At 42.1% G+C, this 19,049-nt stretch overlaps 1 protein-coding gene across 41 annotated transcripts in view; it reads right to left on the bottom strand.

The window, feature by feature from the left end:
- Positions 1-318: 318 nt before the first annotated feature.
- ANK3 (ankyrin 3) overlaps positions 319-19,049 on the bottom strand; it is a 351,630-nt gene continuing 332,899 nt past the window's right edge. For 31 of the 41 annotated variants that reach the window (XM_071749152.1, XM_071749165.1, XM_071749160.1 and 28 more), the window contains 2 exons: positions 4,845-4,937; positions 319-1,716 (listed from right to left, as the gene is read on the bottom strand). In XM_071749152.1, coding sequence (XP_071605253.1) covers positions 4,869-4,937 — 69 coding nt within the window. In that variant the 3' untranslated portion in view covers positions 319-1,716; positions 4,845-4,868. Of the gene's footprint in view, positions 1,717-4,844; positions 4,938-6,770; positions 6,831-6,956; positions 7,041-15,426; positions 15,590-19,049 lie in introns of those variants that run through there. The other 10 variants (XM_071749185.1, XM_071749186.1, XM_071749180.1 and 7 more) reach the window with 4 other exon arrangements.

Genomic DNA, 19,049 nt, shown 5'->3' with positions numbered 1-19,049 from the left:
CCAGTGTTAACATGTGTTGGAGAAGACACTGCACATACCCCTGTTGCACAGGTCCTTTCCCCACACCTGAGGAAGTCTCCTGCATCCAAGGAAGGTGAGCTTTCCTTAGCTTTGCTAAGGATGTTCTGGCTCCTGTATTTTCCTCCCATTTCTCCCACTTGGGAACAGCCTGCCCAGTGATGGCCTGACACACTGGGAAGATGAGGTGGATCTGACAAAAGAAATTGAGAGGAAAAGAAGCAAAAAGCCAGAGGTGGTTAAGGGTGAGCCCTGTGAAGCTGCACATCTATAGGGTACAAGAACACTGCCAGAAACACATTATCCAAGAGTTTTAACACAATTTATTTTATGCTTAAATAATCAACTAGATCATCCAGTGTTTGTTGTTTTCATACATATGTAATTAGAGCTATTATCAATGAATGCTGTTTCCATATGAATATAATCAACAAATTAAAGTATTTCACCAAAACCCAAATAAAAATGCCCTTTAAAACACAGCAGCCTTAACAACCTAATATTACACTGCTAGGATGATTACAGATGATTGGCTTACTGAAAGATTCTACATCTTATAGCCAGTACACAATACAGTAATAATTTTACAGCGTGCTGCCAGTCTATTAGCTAATAATTTCTCTTCAGTTCATTTAAAAATATCCCAAACTTGTGCTCCTTAGAGCACCAACCCACTTCTAAAGCTGCAAGCATTACCCCCGTTATAAAGCAAGAACAGATAGCACCCCCTCCCCATAATGCAACTACTGTATATGTTATGGGTTTTAGGTAATTTCATTGAAAAATTGGCAACAGCAACAAATATTAGATGAAGGGCTTTGTGTTTACAGATAAAATCTTATTTTTCATGTTGCGGAATAGTGTTTGCAAAACTGGAAAAGATTTAATCAAAATAAGGTGAAACACATGCATCAAAATATTAGTACTCTGAAGAAAAATTTTCACAGAACTACAGAATTCCTCATTTTGGGAATCATTTAAATTTGCAGCAGATTTTAAAGATTTTTTTAAAATCAAGCTAGCGTTTTTGCATATACAAACATTATAATTGCTAATATACAAGAATCTGTGAAGATACACCCAGAATATCCCTGTAGGTGCAGCCATCTGAGACACCTAGCCTGCTCAATGCATTTGCAATATTGTTTGTGATCGAAAAGGCAGTGCCTTATCAACATTTATTCTATTTTGTTAGAATTTATACAGTGTTATTTATTTACAGCAAAACTATTGATGTTTAAAAAAGAAACAAATAGTGTTTTATACCCTGACAGTTTGGGTCCAAGAAAAATAAGGCGAGCTGTTGTGGATTTTAGTAATTTTAGTGTCTTTCCATGGTTTAGCCATTTTGTCTTCATACATCCCTTCTGGCCACAGGAATTTATTTCTTTTGAGATGACATCAAACTGCTTGAAAGAAGCTGTTAACAGCACGACGTCTTGTATATACACTGCATTGGTAACTGTGCACCCTCCAGTCCTGTGAATGAACGTGAATTTCCATGCTCTGTAAATTGGCTCATGCTAAATTAACTTTTTTTGTTTGGTTTTTTGGTTTGTTTGTTTTTGCATAAAAACCATGCGGTTAATGTGTGGAAGCAGCAAACACACGCACACTTTTATAGGTGAATGTTTAATTCCTGTTGATTTTTCTTCTGTGAGTGTCCCTCTAGAATACTGGCAGTAGAAGCACACAGTCCTATGGAAAGAAAAGATAGCACAAATCATTTCAGAGTGTCTCGGTAGAATCAACTTCATGCCTTTTCTTGACTGAACAGAAAAGTTCTAATTGGCACTATGGAGTTCTGCAATAGGATAAATCACACATTTCCTAGGTAATGACATCAGCTGAGCAGGATGAAGGGAAAATGCAGCTGCAGATACCGACATTGCTCGTGAACTGATTTACAAATACATTTGCAACATGCTGCATTTCATCACGCCAAATAAAGTCTCAGCTCATCAGATCTGATGATGAGAAAGAACAGGTACTCTCCATAGCAAAGAAATGGCATCAACTCCAAAATTAGAGAGCTGCTGCTATCACAGCACGTGTTTATTGTTTGCAACCATTCCCACAGTGATGGAAAACCTGCACCCCTTGCACATCCACCTCTGCCACTCGCCCGGGGAATAGGACCAGGAGAGCCAGGATGCAAAGCCCAGCCTTTAAGAGGCTTTGTGAAGGACAAAGGGAAGAAGTGGAGGAGCCCCATCTCCTGCCAAGCACACATGAGCATCACTGAGGAGACAGGGAGTCCAGCTCCTGCTATCTTGCCCATCCAAAATCAGGCATGCAGCTATGCACATAAGGACAGCAAGTTTGTTACAGCTGTGGTACAGCAGCAGTGCCTTGCAGCAGGGAAGCAGGAAGCAGAAATTCCAACACACCAGGGAACAGGAACTGGAAGACCTGTAGGCTCCCCAGCACCTGGGCTCAGGGAAGCCTGCCTGGGAGCATGGCTTGCACAGTGCCCTGCCCGCAGGATTCAGGCTGGCACGGACGTGTCTGGTTACTAATCAGGTCACAGGTCCATATGCATTCCCCAAAAGTGCTCAGACTCTCCTTCTACACAAAAAAATCTGTCCTTGCCCACATTTACAGCTGTCATAAATCTATCTTGCTGCTAAAAGCCTCCTGTTCACATCGCAGCAGTCACGCCGGCTCGCACAAGCGGCAGAACTGCGTGCAAGAGTTCTTGGCTTTTCCTTTCAACCTATGTTTCACAACTGGTTTATCTGCAATAATGACAAAGGCATTTTTACAGCAAAATCCAGCAAATATTTTGATTTGATTTTTTTTCAAACATTCAAAAGAAAAGCCAACACCTCTGCCTCCCCAAAGGAATTTTTTGTCTTTTGTGATCACAAAACAAACTGGTTTCTATCAGAATTCCCTGTCCAAGCAAACATGTCAGTTTCTGCATGTAAGTAAATTGTTTTCAGAAGACTGTTGACAGGGCTTACGATTACCTATTGCACATTTGGTCATACTTATCATATCAGAGTTTGGACCAGAGAGATTCATATTATGGGACAAAGTTTCCCCCTGAGCAAAGGTTTATTATCTAAGGCAGACTGCTCTGAGTTTCTCAGGGGCTTCAGCATGGAAGAGTTGCCTACTGGAAATCACAGGAGAAATGCATCAGCAGTCATGGGAACAAATCTGGTTCTGAGGAAGTCAACTCTGGCTTTCTCAAGGTCAGAATAGGTTTCATACATTAGGCAAGAACTGCCTTATTAATGCCATTTTACTTTAAAATGAAATGCTGCTCTTTTATCCCCTATGTATGTTGCATCATGCTTTTACACTGGCAGGCTCTTTATCTGCACTGCTGATTGGGTTCAGTGCCCCACTTTGCCTTCAGTACCTTCAAATTCACAAATTACCACTGGTTTCCCCCTGCAGACTGACAGTGGAGAAGCACAGGAGCCAACTGAGGGCACAATTTCATACCAGGAGCACCATCCCTTTGGCTTGCTTTCCTTCTGTACCCTTGAGCTCCATGAAGGAGAAAGACATATCTACAGAATCACCTCCCTTTACAAAACATTAATTTTTTTATGAGTATGTTGAGCAGCAACCCACGTGAAGCAGTATTTTCTGTTAGCACACACGGGAGGGCTCTCAATAAAAGCAGGAATTCAGTGGTTGTGCTAGGTGGATGCAGTAGGTGGCCCCCAGATGCTGAAAGCATGCCAGTTGCCTTGCAGCTCTCATTCCTTAGGGCTTGATCCACCATAATGCCCCCAGCAGATCCCACCCAGTGAGTGCCACTGGGCTCAGACAGCTCTTCTCATACACACAGAGAGCCTGTATGACCAGATGGCTTCATGGGCTACATTACACTGGAAGGGTCCAGTGACTCAGGAGAGACTCTGCTTCTGTTCCCTACTTCCACATCCCTATCCTGTATGTTTTCCAGGTCCAGTTTATCCTGTTCTTAAATCCTACAGTCAGTCCCACGCCAGATGCATAGAAAAGGGATAACACAGGGACTTGCAATTTCATAAACTCTTCCTCTGCCCAATTCCTTAAATGCACCAGAGCTAAGAAAAGTTCTGAGTAGGAATAAGCATAACATCATAAACATCATAACATATGCACTTGAAGCCCTGACTGACTGACCAGCATTGATAGATATAGACTGGCTCCTCCCACAATTGCAGGCACATTTGCTGTGTGACTACAGCTCTGTGATTGAGACAAAGCAGGCTCTGACTTCACAGTGCTCCCAGACACCCTTAGAGAGTCCCTGCAAGGGTGTCTTAGTCTGTGCATTTGGTTTTAGTTTGGGAAGCCCTGACAGTGTCAGCTGCTGTTTTGTTGCAATCATTAACGCTGGATCAATAAAATTCTCAAGAAACAGTTGGTAATGATTATTTGTTGGCAAATACTGAGACACTTCACTGGCTCTTACAAGGACTTTGACTTGCATAACTGCCTGAAGAAGCAGCAGAAGCCTTTCATTCCCAGTAGATTAACTTTTGTGCAGCTCCTTCACCACTTGTGCTTAAGCTGAATTTTAAGAGCAGAAAGTGCCATGGATTACAAACACTAGACATAGTAAAACTCCCCAAAGTTTTACAGTTGCTTCGGTATTCCTTTGCTTTGTGTTCCAAGAAGTAAAGCTCAGTCTCTATATATAAACTCAAGGTCATTTTCTGCTTATAAGATCCAGGGCCACCTTTTCAGCTTTGCAGCTCAAAATGAATGCCAAGGTAGCGAGAGGCAAGCCATTGTGCAGCCCAGGTGCTAGTGCCCATGCTGTGCAGCACTGTGCTGGCAAAAAAATTTAGCAATGGAAGGAAATGGATCACACTGACCATTCAGTAGATGGTTCTCAGCTTTCATGAGTAACTTTTCTTCTCCATGTGTCTGACTTCTTTCTTTGTCTTAACTTTATAAGCTTCTCCCTGCTTTAAAGGAAAAGCATAAACATTAACACAGTGTGCAGAGAGTGTTTATAAGTATAAGCCTGCTTCCAAAGCAGGCTCCCCATTTTGCTGCAACAGGATAAGTAAAAAGCGGTTAAATCACATTAACACGTCATTCCAAACAAACACACTCTCTACTTATCCACTCTGCTGAGCTGCAAAAGCACAGGACTGAAATACCATCTTCAAGCAAAGAACACCGGTCTACGATATGAGGATGACCCCTGGGCCAGACTGCCTGGCTGGCATCCCTTGGGAGAGCCCCTGCAGCAGGATTCACCACCACCATCAATGAAATCATCTTCCCCAACCAGCCTCCTGGGTCAGCCAGGACCAGCAGACATTTCAAGTGGCATTGGCCTCGCCTGCTGTTACGATGTTTGACAGTGTCTGTGCTTTGAAGTGAGCAGGTTAGTAATGGAGTAAAGGGACGAGGAAGAAAGCCAGCAAAAACCACCACCAAAGCAGTACAGAAGTAAAACCAATGACAGTGATAAGCAGCGCGGGTTTCGGTGTCTTTAAAATAGCAAACTCTAAAATGAATTTCATCTTTGCTCATTACAAGCTCAATAATAATCTAAAAATAAATACTCCAGTAATTACAAGCCTCGTTCACACCACGGAAAGGCATCTGCTTATGTGTTATTACTGGGAGAATTTACCCTTCGGGTGATCTGCATTGATATATTTGTAACTATCTGTAGTTTCTAAGTAATCTAATCTGGTGCAGCAAATTGAAAAATATTTCCCCTTTGCTAGGCAGGATTTATTTTTCCCCTGATGAAGGACTATAAAACACAGGGTGTATATATGTTTGTTCCAACTCTCCCCTTTCTGTATTGTTATCACCCGTCTTTTTTTATTGTTGTGCTTTTGTGTTGTGGTTTTTTTGATTGGTTGTTTTTTATTACAAGCAGGTAAAGAATATTTGTTATCTTTGTTTCCGAATCTGTTTTCACTTAGACAAAAGTTCCACTTTTGTCTAAAAAAAATTCCAATGCCAACTTTGCTGGAGCACAGACCTCTGAGGGCCATGTGCTGGGGAACAAGGCCTGAGCTCCTCTGAAGCCATTTGTCTCCAGAAGCACTGCCCATACCCCTGAGACCTCCTGGGGACAGAGGACAGCTGAGGGACTGCCTGCCCATTCCTGCCTCTGCCCCAGAGGTCCTGCAAGAGGGGCTGGGGTGTGCCAGGGCACAAGAAGTTTGCCCTTCCCGCTGCCCTCCCTTCTTTTTGGAGGTGCTGAAGCTGGGCAAAGTCCAGGCCTGCAGAAGGCCTTCTGATTTTAATTTCCAGGGCCAAAATCCTGTGTTGGTGTTTGCTTGTACAGTATAGCATAGCCTGGGTCCTGCCAACCCTCAGTCACTAGCGCAAGGTATTATGCAGGTGAGTGAGAGGCTGTAGGGGATCAGACTGTGGCTCATTCTTCTGAGCTGATGACAAGGTAACACACTACACCTGCAGCTATAAGGCACAAATTCCGCAAGGAATTAACCATACCCACAGACACGGCTCACCTTGATGACACAAAACAGGCTCAAACCCCATGGTTTAAGCCCTGTTACGCAGAAAGAGACCTTTGAACTTCTGTGCTGACAGCATTCAGCCAGGACCCTTTGACACAGCCCCTTCCCACACACAGCACAGACATCCCACCCCGTTACCCACCTCCCATCTTGTCAATAACCACAAGCACCACACTTTGCCAAGGCTTCTTGTTAAATGCAAACCTCCAGCCCTTTAGCAGTACTTTCTAGCAGTCAACACAACCCTCCGCATCTACTGTTATTTCCTGGTAGTCCCCATTCCATTACCATTTCACCAACTTTCCTCTCATGGGGGATAACAACGCGTCTTACTACCTTCCGGGTGATCTGTGGGAAGCAATACATGAAAAGCATCGTTGTTTTTTTTTTTTCCTAGGTTCTAAAGTGAGAAAGTATGTTAAAAGAAGTTACTTGAATGCAAAGACTCAGAGCAGTGATGTAATTCATGATTACTTTTCTCGTGATGACGTTGCCTTCTTCGTCAGTAAACTGTTCCTCTGTTACAGATTCACCAGGAATGTTTTTTGCTTCCTCACCCTAAAGAATGTGTTATAAGATTAGCAATGTAACCTATATCCTGCCAAACCCACACAATATTTCCACACCAATCCAAGCAACAAGCACATGCCAACTTCAACTTTATGTAACAGATTGCTTGATGTCACACAAATAGTATGAAAGTCTTGCTCATTTAGCATGCCAATATCTGTGCATTTAATCTAGAGAATGTTTCCTTAAAGCCTGTAGTGAGCTTCTAGCCCATTGCTCTTATTAACTAATTCATGACATGAAGCTCTGAACAAATCAACATGTGGTTAGCCTAAATCCTATGAGATGGAGGCACAAATATATGATATCATCACTAATTGGAGATTTATTAGCTTTCAACAGCTTCTCAGTGCCCAGCACACAGAAACATGATCTAACACCAAAATAAGATGAGGGAAATTTGGGATTTAAAGACAGATCTGCCTATAGCTTGCTAAACACAAGATCTTACACACACAAAAGACAAGATTTTTCAGTATTTACAAAATGGAGAAAGGTATCTTACATGACACTTTTCCTGGCATGATACTACCTGCTGACCTCGGCAGCCTGGAGCATGACATACTGAGGTGGGCAGCCCTCCAGCCATCACTGCTTGGAGCATCAGCAGTTTATAGAACCAGCATAAATAAATGTAAAGGCAGTTTCCTAAATGCTATGCTAATGACTCAATGCCATTACAAGAATTATTGGTCAAATTATAAAGAAATTATATTGCTTTAGAGTATAAGGCTTGCTGGCAGTCATGAACTTATGTTCCAGAACAATTTTGACAATTTTACCTCATAAAGTCACCTTTCCGAACCTGCGTGCTGAAGTAAACACTATACTTGATGCTTCATTGTATTTGTCTTATCATTTCATATAAAGAAAACAAATATAATGTAGCTGGCCTACACATGAAAAAATTCCACATGTAAATAAATAACCCTTTGAACAAAAAAACATCCTTAAAACATTTTTAATCCCTTCACCCTCAACCACTAGGGAAATAATGGCATCTAGAGGTAGGAAGTAGACAGAAACATTTACAAAACATCAATACTAATAACAAAATAGTATCTGAAATGAGATATTACAGCTCAACATCAAGCTTTCATAATGCTTCCCCATACTAAGCAGCACATGGCAAATATGATTCCTATTTACTCTGGTGTATAGAGTACATAGTTCCTGGCACTGCTCTACAATGAATAAATATAGTGATGCCATGTTTATTTTTTTACATAATTTTCCCTGCAACCACAGCTTTTTCAATATGTACATTGTAACTTTAGGGTTATATGCTATTTCTAAGCTCTAAACTAAATAAACTTTCCCTTTTGTTTATAAGCCATCTGTGCTGGTTCCTACAGCCAAGCTTTTCCCTTTTCCTAGCTTTAAAGGGATTGGAGCAGACAGAAACCAGAGGGGAGTGATGACAAGCAGAGTGCAGCTCTGCCACTAACCAAGCTCCAGATCAACATTTGTCATTATTTAAAAGTGCAGAATTTTTGCTTTTGAAATTTCGAAAGCTATATCAAAATCACCACTTGATAATTAAGTAATTAAGCCGCTTTGGACATTTTACGTATCTTCTCCCCCACACTTTCACAGGCTATTACACCTGTTGAACTTGGATCCTTCAGAGAGTCACTAAGAGAAGGGCAGGCTCCCCAGCCAGGTGGACATCCCAGCACAGGGATGTATGGACGAGGTCCTGTGTCTGAGATACACCTGGGTCTGCAGGGACCAAGCCCAGGCACAGTGGCATCCCTACAAGAAGCACAGAAGAACAAGCAGCTGCTGAAGCCTTCAGATGGAGCCCAGACTGGGCCCATACAATTTGTTTCCCAGGACTCTTCTATGGGGCCATGGGAAGGAGAAATTACACACCTGCCTAAACACAGACTGATATCGGGCTGTGAGCATGGGGAGGGCCCCTCAGCAAGCAGGGGCCCACCAGCCAGAGCCTGCTCCTTCCTTTCTCATGAGATAGAAGAAATGAGAGCAGCACAGGGGCTACTGCTGCAGCAGCGGGGTGATAGCTGGATAAGAGTTTTGGGAACTGAAACCTGTGGAGTCTCCTAGCCACAGTGAAACAGGGGGAAATACTGGTTCCTGGAGACTTAATCCTTTACTCAGAAGCACAGCAGATGGGGAACTGGCTGCACAGTTTCTTTCCTGGCCTCCCACCCATGGGCTCAGAGGGAACCATGGCCAAGACATCCCTCTCACCCTATGAAGCACAGAAGTATGCAGAGGTTCCCCCTCATGAAAAGGATCTCCAAAGCCACAATATTAAAAACCCTGAAAAAAAGAAGTAAGACAACGTGGCCATTACCAAGGCCACCAGACTACCTGGTACACCAGCAATGGTTGTTTGTGCTGGTCCTTTGACAGAGGTACCTTAACAAAGGTCCTTTGACATACTGTTTCTAGGAGCAAGGTTGTTCCTTAAAAGATGTTAGTGATAATTACTGTGTTCAGCTTTAAAATGAAAAATGTATTGATGCGCTGAAAAATGTCTCCTGGAAGAAAATGCGGTTTGAAAGGTATGGCAGATCTTGGGTTTTAATTAGGTAAATGCTACTTTAGCACAGTTTAAGGATAAGTGCTGTAAATATTCAGCAGTCAGCACACATGATATCCAGCTTTCACAATTCTCATGTTGGTGGGTAGTTAAACAGGGGGGCTAAGATTTGGCAGGAGGTATATCTGATTTACTGACATTTCTAATTCTAAACAGCTATAAAGATAGATGTTTGCAAGGAAGAAAACACCTTACCCACTTGCAGTTTTACTTGCCAGATCTCAAACCTGCTTTGGGTTAGAGTGGCACGTTAAATGAACTTGTCCTAAAGCTGTTTTAAAACACCAAGCTGGTGTATCTGCATCGCAGCTAAAGAATAAAATTTTTTCTGCTGCATCATACTTATGTGGGCTCCATTTTACCCTTGATTAGTCAAAACCACTGTCACAATATGAACAGCTTCAGAAAGATGGGGAAGAACTTAATACTGCAATTATTGGAAACTCAGTTATATCCCTGGGACTAAACTATACAAAGGTTGCAGTCTGCAAGCCTCAGCCCTGGAACATACCAGGAAGCCTTGCAAAGCAGAGTGCTTTAATGTCACCCTGCTCGCTGGAGTGTAGTCCTGCCAAAACCAGCTGGTATCCTCTCTCTGCTGCTCTCCAGGGCAGGAAAAGCAAAGAGCAGCTTCCTCAAAGCCTTCCACCAGCTCCACTGATTTTCTTAACAGTTATTTGAAGATTATGGGTGTTCCCAGGGACCTCCAGACAAATGGGAGTTACACAGTTGGTGCTGCAGTATTATGCCAAAGTTCACTGCTGATTTGTCAGAGCTCAGGTTTTCTTTCATGTTTGTTTTGTTACTAGAGAGATAATAGTCCCTTTTATTCCTCCTGTACATATAGTGCTGTTGTAACAGCAGAGCAAAAAGGTGCAGTCTCTTACCCAGATGGATAAAAAGGAATTTAAAAGCAGATGGAAATAAGCGAGATGGAAAGATCCTAAATATTTAATTTTACCAAAGATCAAGGGTGACATTGCAATAGGAACAGGAGCTTTACAGAGCACTCGGACCTCTTCCCGTCCTGGCCTAAGCTGCCATCAAAACATAATCCTTTCAGTATCAAGATCATGTTCTTGTAATGCATAAACAGCAGCTGTGCCTCCGTCTCCTTAGGGTCTCAAGCCTCCACAGCAGTGGCAATAGAAACAAACATCTTTCATTAAGGTCATTTTCATTAGTGAGTTCTGCCTACTCAGGGAGACTTTGTTAATCAGATGCCACAACTCTGCCTGCTCCTGTGCTGAGTCTGTACTTGCTTGTTTGCAGACATATTATTAAAGACAGAGAGGAAGAAAAAAACAAAAGAACAAAACGACAGGTAAGCCCAGGAGACCTGACAATAAATGGTGCTGCAAATAGGGAGCTGGATCTTAGGTCTGTTGCTTGTTGTAAGGACAACTTGATGAACAGACCTTATAACAGCACTTGTAATCTGTGTTTTAGCTCACCTCTGTGTCATTTTACTGAGGCCAGCAGCTCCAACCTTGGCAGTCCCTCCCTGGATGAGACAGGATGAGGGCAATTAGGGAGCAGAGCAGTTCTGCAGCTCTTCCAGCCTGGCAGGGACTGCAGCCAAGTGGTTGGACTCAACTGAATACACAAATGGAAAGGCTTCCCATGTGCCTCACATGGGGCATAGGCCCTTAATTAGTCTCACCTACAGGATGGCCACATTTTCACTTTACATAAAGAAATTTTCTCTGAGTAATAAAATCGTGAAATCTGCTGGTTCCAGTTTTGACTGACTGCTGCTCAGGCTCCTGTGTCACTCCTGCAGTGTAGGCTGAACCAAACCTTTGGCAATCAGTAATGGGGTGGTTCATGGGAAAAAAATCAATGCAATAAATCTTTTATAAAAAATGGTAAGAAATAGCAAAAATACAAGATACAAAATTTCATCAGATTTGAATAACACCTGCTTAGAAATCTATTTTATTTTCCATTACAAAATTCTACCATAAGCCTTTTGGCAAGAATGTTCCTTAACAATTTTTGCCAAAAATTTGTACCCATGCAAGATTTAACAACCTCTGAAAAAGCATGAAAAATTAGACACTGATCTCTGTCATGACAGAATAAAAGAAGCTTTGGATCAGGCTCTGAATGTGCACATTGTGGCAGAACTCTTACTTTTCCCTTGTGTGCTAATTGCTCGCATTCCTACACTACCATAAAACCTGTTTCTTTTGCAATGCCCCATCACATCAATCCACCATGTGCACAGAAGAGGGAAAAGGAAGCAAACCCAAAAACATCTGCACTACTAACAACCCTGTTACATGTGGAAATGGGTATCAGTCCTTGCTTGTCTGGTTTTATGGGCTCAGCCCTCTGAAGTGCTAAATCCCATGGGAATGTACTTGAGAGTGCTGAACACTTGACAGGACTCAGCCTTTGGACTGCTGGGAAAATATCTCTGGGGGAAAGAAAAGCCTTTCTCCATATTTGGGCCAGGACAGAGAACTAAGGTAGCAGTAAAACGGAAATAATAGTGTTAGAAATAATGCAGAGCAGCACCCAAAGGAAAAACAAGTTGGGAAAAAAGAACAAAGATAATGAAGCAATTCAGCCCTAAGAGGAGCTGTGAAGCCACACAGCAGTCTTTTTTTCCACTGGACTCAATTTATCCTCAAGGTTTTGGCGTTACCAGACTTTATCCCTGCAGGCTACTCGAGGTGCTGTTAATGCAACCCACAGGTGGTAATGGTAAAACAAGGCAGATCCCATGTGCAGCTCTGCCCAGAGGAGCCTCCAAGCACCCCGTCATCCTCTCCCCTCTACTGCTGTTGGCTGGCAGGGGGGGCTCACAGCATGAGCTCAGCAGTGCTATACATCTATGAAGCCTGTGACAAGGTTTTTCAGATGTTTAAAACATTTTCTTATTCTAGGGAATGCAAACCAAACAAAGATTTTCAGGTCTGGGTCCTGAGTAACCAAAAGTGATCAGAGAGCTGGAACACCTCCCCTGAGAAGACAAGCTGAGGAAGTTGGGGTTGTTCAGCCTGGGGAAGGCTCTAAGGGGACGTCACTGCGTCTTTCCTATACTTGAAGGGGGCCTACAAGAAAGTTGGGGTAAGGTTTTTGCAGGGTAGTGTAGCAAGAAGAAAAGGAGCAATGCTTTAAAACTTGAAGAGGGGAGATTTAGATAAGCTGTTAGGAGGAAATTCTTCACTATGAAGGCAATAAGACACTGGAATAGGTTGCCTAGGGAAGTCATGGAAGCCCCCTCCATTGAGGTGTTCAAGGCCAGGTTGGATGGGGGGAGGGTTGGACCTAGATGATCTTGCAGGTCCAGCCCTAGCTATTCTTTGATTCTATGATTTTATAATGTAATAGAGTGCAGGCTAAGTACTCCCTGGCCCAGGCCTGAGTTCAGAAAAGCACTGGGGCATTCCATCATCAGTGTGTCACACACTTGCTGTCTAGGGGACAGGAGAGCTGGGGGGAAAACGTCCTAGCTTCCTACTTTGCATCACCCCATAACAAGTATTTGGCTAACCAGGAGTGTCAGAAGATGCAGGAGTAAAAGAGCCCAATTCTCCTCTTGCTATTGCTGCATGCAGGTGATGCCAGCCCCACTCAGTGCCAGCCTCAGAGAGGAGCTCCTGGGCTGTGAGGTCAGGCACCTCGCTCACTCACTGGGACATTCAGGCACTGGCAGCTGAGAGCCTGCTGCTCCTGACTGCTGCTCGGAGCTCTGCGGCAGAAACACAGGAGTTATTTTTACTCTGCAGGCTGAGAACATTGCTCTGTGCCTCTCAGCACTATATCCTGAGACCTCTTCCCCAAACGAGGAGCAGTACCTCAGCCTGTGCACGCTCTCGCAGTGAGTTCAGTTCACCCAAACAGAGCGTCTGCTCCCAGCAATGCACTAAAGTTAAAGTCCAGATCCCTACCAATGTTAAAGCTTGATTCTTCCACTTCATACTGCCTTTTAATGAATTTTAGATGGTCAAATATGCCTACTGAAATTATTGTTTCAGCTATCAAATTCTAAATGCTTGATGATCATGGTTTCAAAATTTTTCTTGTTCTAAGCTTGAGGTGGAGAGTGAGGGATGAAAAAAACCTAAGCAACCTACAAATCATCAGAAAATTATGTAAGTATCACATGTATTTTGTAATCAGGAGTCAGGTGTAGCTCTAATCCAATTCACATCAGACACATTCCCAGTACAGCAAGTTCAGCCACCTCCACTCACCATGCACACTCTCCTGACCCCATCTGCATTAGCTGCCTATTACAATGCTGTATTTTCTGCTTCACAATTGCTCTGTTAAAAGTTCAACCCCAAATTATACGACCACATTTAAAAATTATTTTCTAAGTCTTCCCCTAAACAGTCTTTCCTTAAAATAGTTCAGACATCAGTTGAGTGGGGGACCTCAGCCATAGGGCTCTAAAACGTTCAGGACGTGGATATTTTATGTGTTACCAGAAACTCTCTTACAGAATTTGAGGGTCTGCAGTTGCCCACAGGCCACCATCCCCATTTGAAAACAGAAACCACATTCCTATTCCTGCCTGGTCATGTCTTATCTGCAGAGGGAATTCCTGATGAAGGGCTGTACCATGACCTGCACAGGGCCCACCATGGGAGGCAGGTTCCACCTGGAGAGATGAGGTTTTGGACAAAATATTCACTTTTGCTTAGCTCATTTTTATAATTCCTGCCTTTTCTTGAACAGGAATACGGGTGGTGTACTGAAGAAATTCAGGGTGAAGATGGTGAGAAATGTCATCCTCCCTTTTCTGAAAATGTCAAGAATCTTGGAGAGCTCAGTGGCTGTGTGGAGCAGCCTGTCTGCCAGCCACATTTACAAAAGGTACAGTGCCTGTGTGCATACTCTTCTCCAAGAAGCTCACAAATAACAGCAATACACATTTGTGCAACCAGAGTGTCATGGATCATTCCTAAAGGAACAATTATATCTTAGGCAAACTCAGCTAGTGCTGTAGTAACTCTGTGGTGGCAGTCTGTATTTTCATGGCTTGACTATATGATTTTCTTATAAGAATCTAATAATCCTGCAAGTTAATGAGGGATTAACATTTGTTTCTGATGCAAAAATATTTTCATAAGCAATACGCTGCAAGCAAATAATGCTATTAGTATGCAAGAAAAAAATATGAGGGTAAATGCAATTATTTATATGACTGTGTCAGCATTATCAGTATGTGAACTATATTGTGTTGTAAATAAAGGCCATCTATAAATAAATATACTAAATAAAGCCTACTGAAGGCAATGCAAAGACTCATATTAACTTTGGTATGTTTTAAATCATGATCAACTGCTGGTTTGAGGTTTTCCAGAACACATGGAGCACGTCCTACAAGTTTCAACCAGAATACATGGCTTATACTCTCCTACGTTCCACTCATGTACATTGCAGCAATTTTTAAACTTGTAATTTATAATTTTTTTAAGAAAATAGAAAGAAAGAAAAAAAAAAAATCACACATATCTGCCTGCAACCCATTTTGCTCTTCATCAGATCCAACACACTTAATCTAGCTGCAGTCTTTCAGATGCCATGCAAAACAGTGGCAGGGAAGGACACAACATGTCATGCAGCACAGTTGTTTTCCAGTGGAAGACAACCATAAACCAATGGGTTGAGCAAGGAAAGCACTTGGTTATAAATACACCTGGCACTTGGTTATAAATACACACTGGCAATGGAAAACACACTACCAGAGGGACTCCAGTATGCCAAAACTGACATTCTGACACAGCAGTCCAAACCCACGTCCATGCCAATGTCACCTCAGCAATGCAAATCACAAAATACCTTCAGAATAAACCGCCGTCGATAAACTCTTGTAGTAATTCTCTGCTCTTCACCTGAGCTCGAGTTACTCTCAGTCTCACTGTCACTCTCACTATATTCCTAATAAATGCAGTTTTAGTACATTTGAACAGCACATTTGCAAGATAGAACAAGCTGATCAGGACTAGGAGAAGAAAACAGAAGTTATCATGGATAATGTTTTTCCTGTCTCTACGATGTGCATAATGACTTGCTGTCATTACTTTGCTCTTAAAGAATATGGGGGGAGGAGGCCTTTTTGCTTCTTGGCATGCTGTATCTTGATTAAGTATACCAGGTATGGAGTATCTCAGCAGCACTAAAGTGTTACAAAATGGTATTTGGAATGCGTCTGATTTGCAGATTTTCTAAATCTTACAAAGTTAATAAAAATTTTGTGTAAAACCCCCCCACCTTATCATTAACTACTTGCTTTTTTCTTCTCAAAATAATATTTCAAACAAATTTTATGGATTCAAAAGGCACAGGAACTGAATCCCCTCATATAAAAAAGAAGAGGGTGACACATAATGACTCAGTGTAGCACTGCCATATAAAAATTATAAATAAGCATTTTAAAGAACTTTTTCATGTAAATGGCTTTCCTGCTCAGTATTTATCTACTTTTAAGTATCAAAACTGCAGCACGAAGTACAATTATTCTGAGTTTTTTGAGAAAGAACCTGGTAGACCTCAGATCAGGGTAAGGGGGAACAGCCTCATGCAGATTTCAGCTTGGTGCTGGGAGGTCCCACAACTACTCTGTCCTGCTGCCCTCTGACAGGCCCAATGTTCTCCCCTCTGAAACCCAAGTTGTTCCTTGGCTTTGGGGCTGAGCAGCTCTGTGTGCACATGCCTGCCAGAGGGCTTTGTACCTATATGTGTGATGGCCACAGGGCAAAGGCCCTTCTCACGTGATGTTCAGCTGAAGCAAACTTTGTCTGAATAGACAAATTTGAAAATTTTTCTCTGTAATTAATCAGTGCAACTCAAAAATTGTTTTAAAGCCATGAACAGTGAATACTGGCAGCTGCATTTCTGTTTCTGTTTTTGAATCTGGCCCAAGACATCCTAAACAAGAAGCATTTCTCAGCAAGGATGTGTAAAAGAAGAGTAGGCATAGGTGGGTGGAAGAGAAAAAGGACTATGCAGCAAAAAGCCTTGAGAACAGAATGACAGAATTCATCTGCATGCAAAGCCTCCTGTTGTACTCTTACACTAGCCAAATATATATAAAAAAAATTTAGAATCCAACCCTGTCCTGAAGAAGTTACAAGAAGCAGAAGATTCCCAGAGGGCACAAAGGATTTGGAGGAAGAGTTGTTATTATTAATGAACAGCTTCAAATGGTTTATTTTTGATGGAATTCTGAGAGTGAGAGTCACCTCCACCACACAGTGGACACCACCATCTTTGGGATATCAGAGGAACTGTGCTGTACTTCTTTCATTTAAAAAGATCACTGGAATATGATACCTGAATACTTACAGAGATTTATATGACCGAAACTGTCACTACATTGATCTTGTAAACTTTGGGTAATTTACGTGGACTTGGCATGAGGCCAGCAATTTGCTTCATCCACATCACCAGGCAATAGTATCAATTGTCCAACTTATCTCTTGTAGCAAACTGTGTGCCAGAACGCTGCCAGAGCCCTCACTCTGCAGGGTGGATGGTCATTCCTTCTTAGATTTTTCCCAATGGGTCGTAGAAAAAAAACCCTCTTACTTTGGGAAGGAATTTTGTTCTGCTCCCCTCTTCTTTCTACATAAATAAATCTGTTTCTTCCATACTCTCCCCCTTATGGATCATTTCTGAAGAAAAACTTGCAGAAAGACTGTCACTGAAATTCCCTTTCTGTTTTCACGATAGCATATGAAGTGTGTCACCATGAAATGAACTGAGTTAATAACTGAACCATTGACTTCAAATTAGATTAAATTAGAAGATATTTTTCAAGAAATATCAAGCAGATATTAGATGCAATTCCTGTTGTCATTCTAACAAAAAAGTCTGTTACCCATTCAGGCTTCATGAGTGACCCATCCTTAGAAATCACATTATTTTCTGATACCAGTTTATTTGAAGTTCCATGTCTATAAAAAGACTTTTTTCTTAGAAGATAAGATTATAACACTTTACCCATAAAGCCAAAGTAGTGCAAAAAACACTCAAAAGAAAAGTGCATGCTCCTTCTTCCCAATCCAGATGGGATATTCAAAAGTAAAGAGCACAGAAAAGTGGATGATTGGAATCCTTCTTCGTGATGGGAATCCACAGGGGAAGTGCAGCACAGAATGTTACAGGGTGCATCTATGCTTATGCCTGTGTTTAAACTGAGCATAACACTATCAGCCAAGGGCTGCTCCAAAGCCTACCAACACTAAAAGAACTCTGCCATCTGCCTTTACAGAAGGCTCCTACTTACGTTTTTTTAAATTAGGAAAGATCTTCACTATTTCAACTGTGTCACGAACTAATAACAAGATAATAACAATCACATGGTGCGTAACTGCTGAGACTGATTGTCACCATCTAATAAAAGAACTCTAGGTTGTATAATCAAAATAATAGTTCAAAATGAACTAATTTAAACCTGAATGATTTACTGCAGCCCACCACAGCCAACGTTTTACTTTGCTACAATAAAAAAAAAGCTGTATCGTGTAGAAGAAATTCTACACAAACGCCTCTCTTCCAGAAGTTATAATCTCTTCCTGTATTACTCCCAGGAAAAGACAAGTCTCAGGAGAGGGAGCAATGTAGAAGAAAATCTGCAGTTCCCTTTCAGCCTGGTTCACTGCTGGGCCTGTAGTGAATCCCATGGCAATGCTCCCACTGCTGGGATGAGAGTGCACACAGCTAGGGGGCTTTCACAGCATCACAGAATCATCACAGTTGGCAAAGACCTCTAAGATCACTAAGTCTAAACAAGTTTGAAACAACTTTACTCTTAAATTTCTTGTAAACAAATAAGTCACTGAGAAAGCATCATCAACACAAAACAATTTATAGCTAAGGTTCTGCAGTGAAAGACGTGCAAGCTGAGCAAGATGGAAACAAAGGGGAGCCCCTTTACCAGTATTTTAAGAAGAAAGAACCACCACCTGGAAAAGCACTTTACACATTTCGAAATCTTTCGATTGCTCTTGGCTGGATGCACTTTGGAATAGGGATGAATGAGGTTGTGAAACAAAAATGTAAGGAGAGCTTTAAATTTTACCTGAAATTTATTTTTCTGAAGATGAACAGAGTAAAAAAATACGCAGAGGGTGTTCAGGATAAGGAGCAGGATAGGGGCTTAAGTGTCAATCTACCTCTTCACTCACTTCAGTTTCACAGAAAGAGGGGACATCAGTAGCAACACTTCAATGGAAACAGATGGAGGAGAGCTGAGGTGTTTGGCACCCTTTGCCCAGGTGGTATGTCAGGGCAGGGAAGCAGCAATGCAGGACAGCTGCTCAGGGCCAGTCAGGCAGAGGCTTAAGCAGTTCTGCTTGGCTCCTCTGCCTGCCCAGACTACGCCTCATTCTATTAAAACCACACAATATAGATTTCCCCTAACTTCCATTTTTCTTAACTTACCAATAAATAGAAGAGGC

Source organism: Heliangelus exortis, chromosome 7, assembly GCF_036169615.1.
Source record: "Heliangelus exortis chromosome 7, bHelExo1.hap1, whole genome shotgun sequence".
Taxonomy (NCBI): Eukaryota; Metazoa; Chordata; class Aves; order Apodiformes; family Trochilidae; genus Heliangelus; species Heliangelus exortis.
This window is presented reverse-complemented; position numbering and strand designations above follow the sequence as displayed.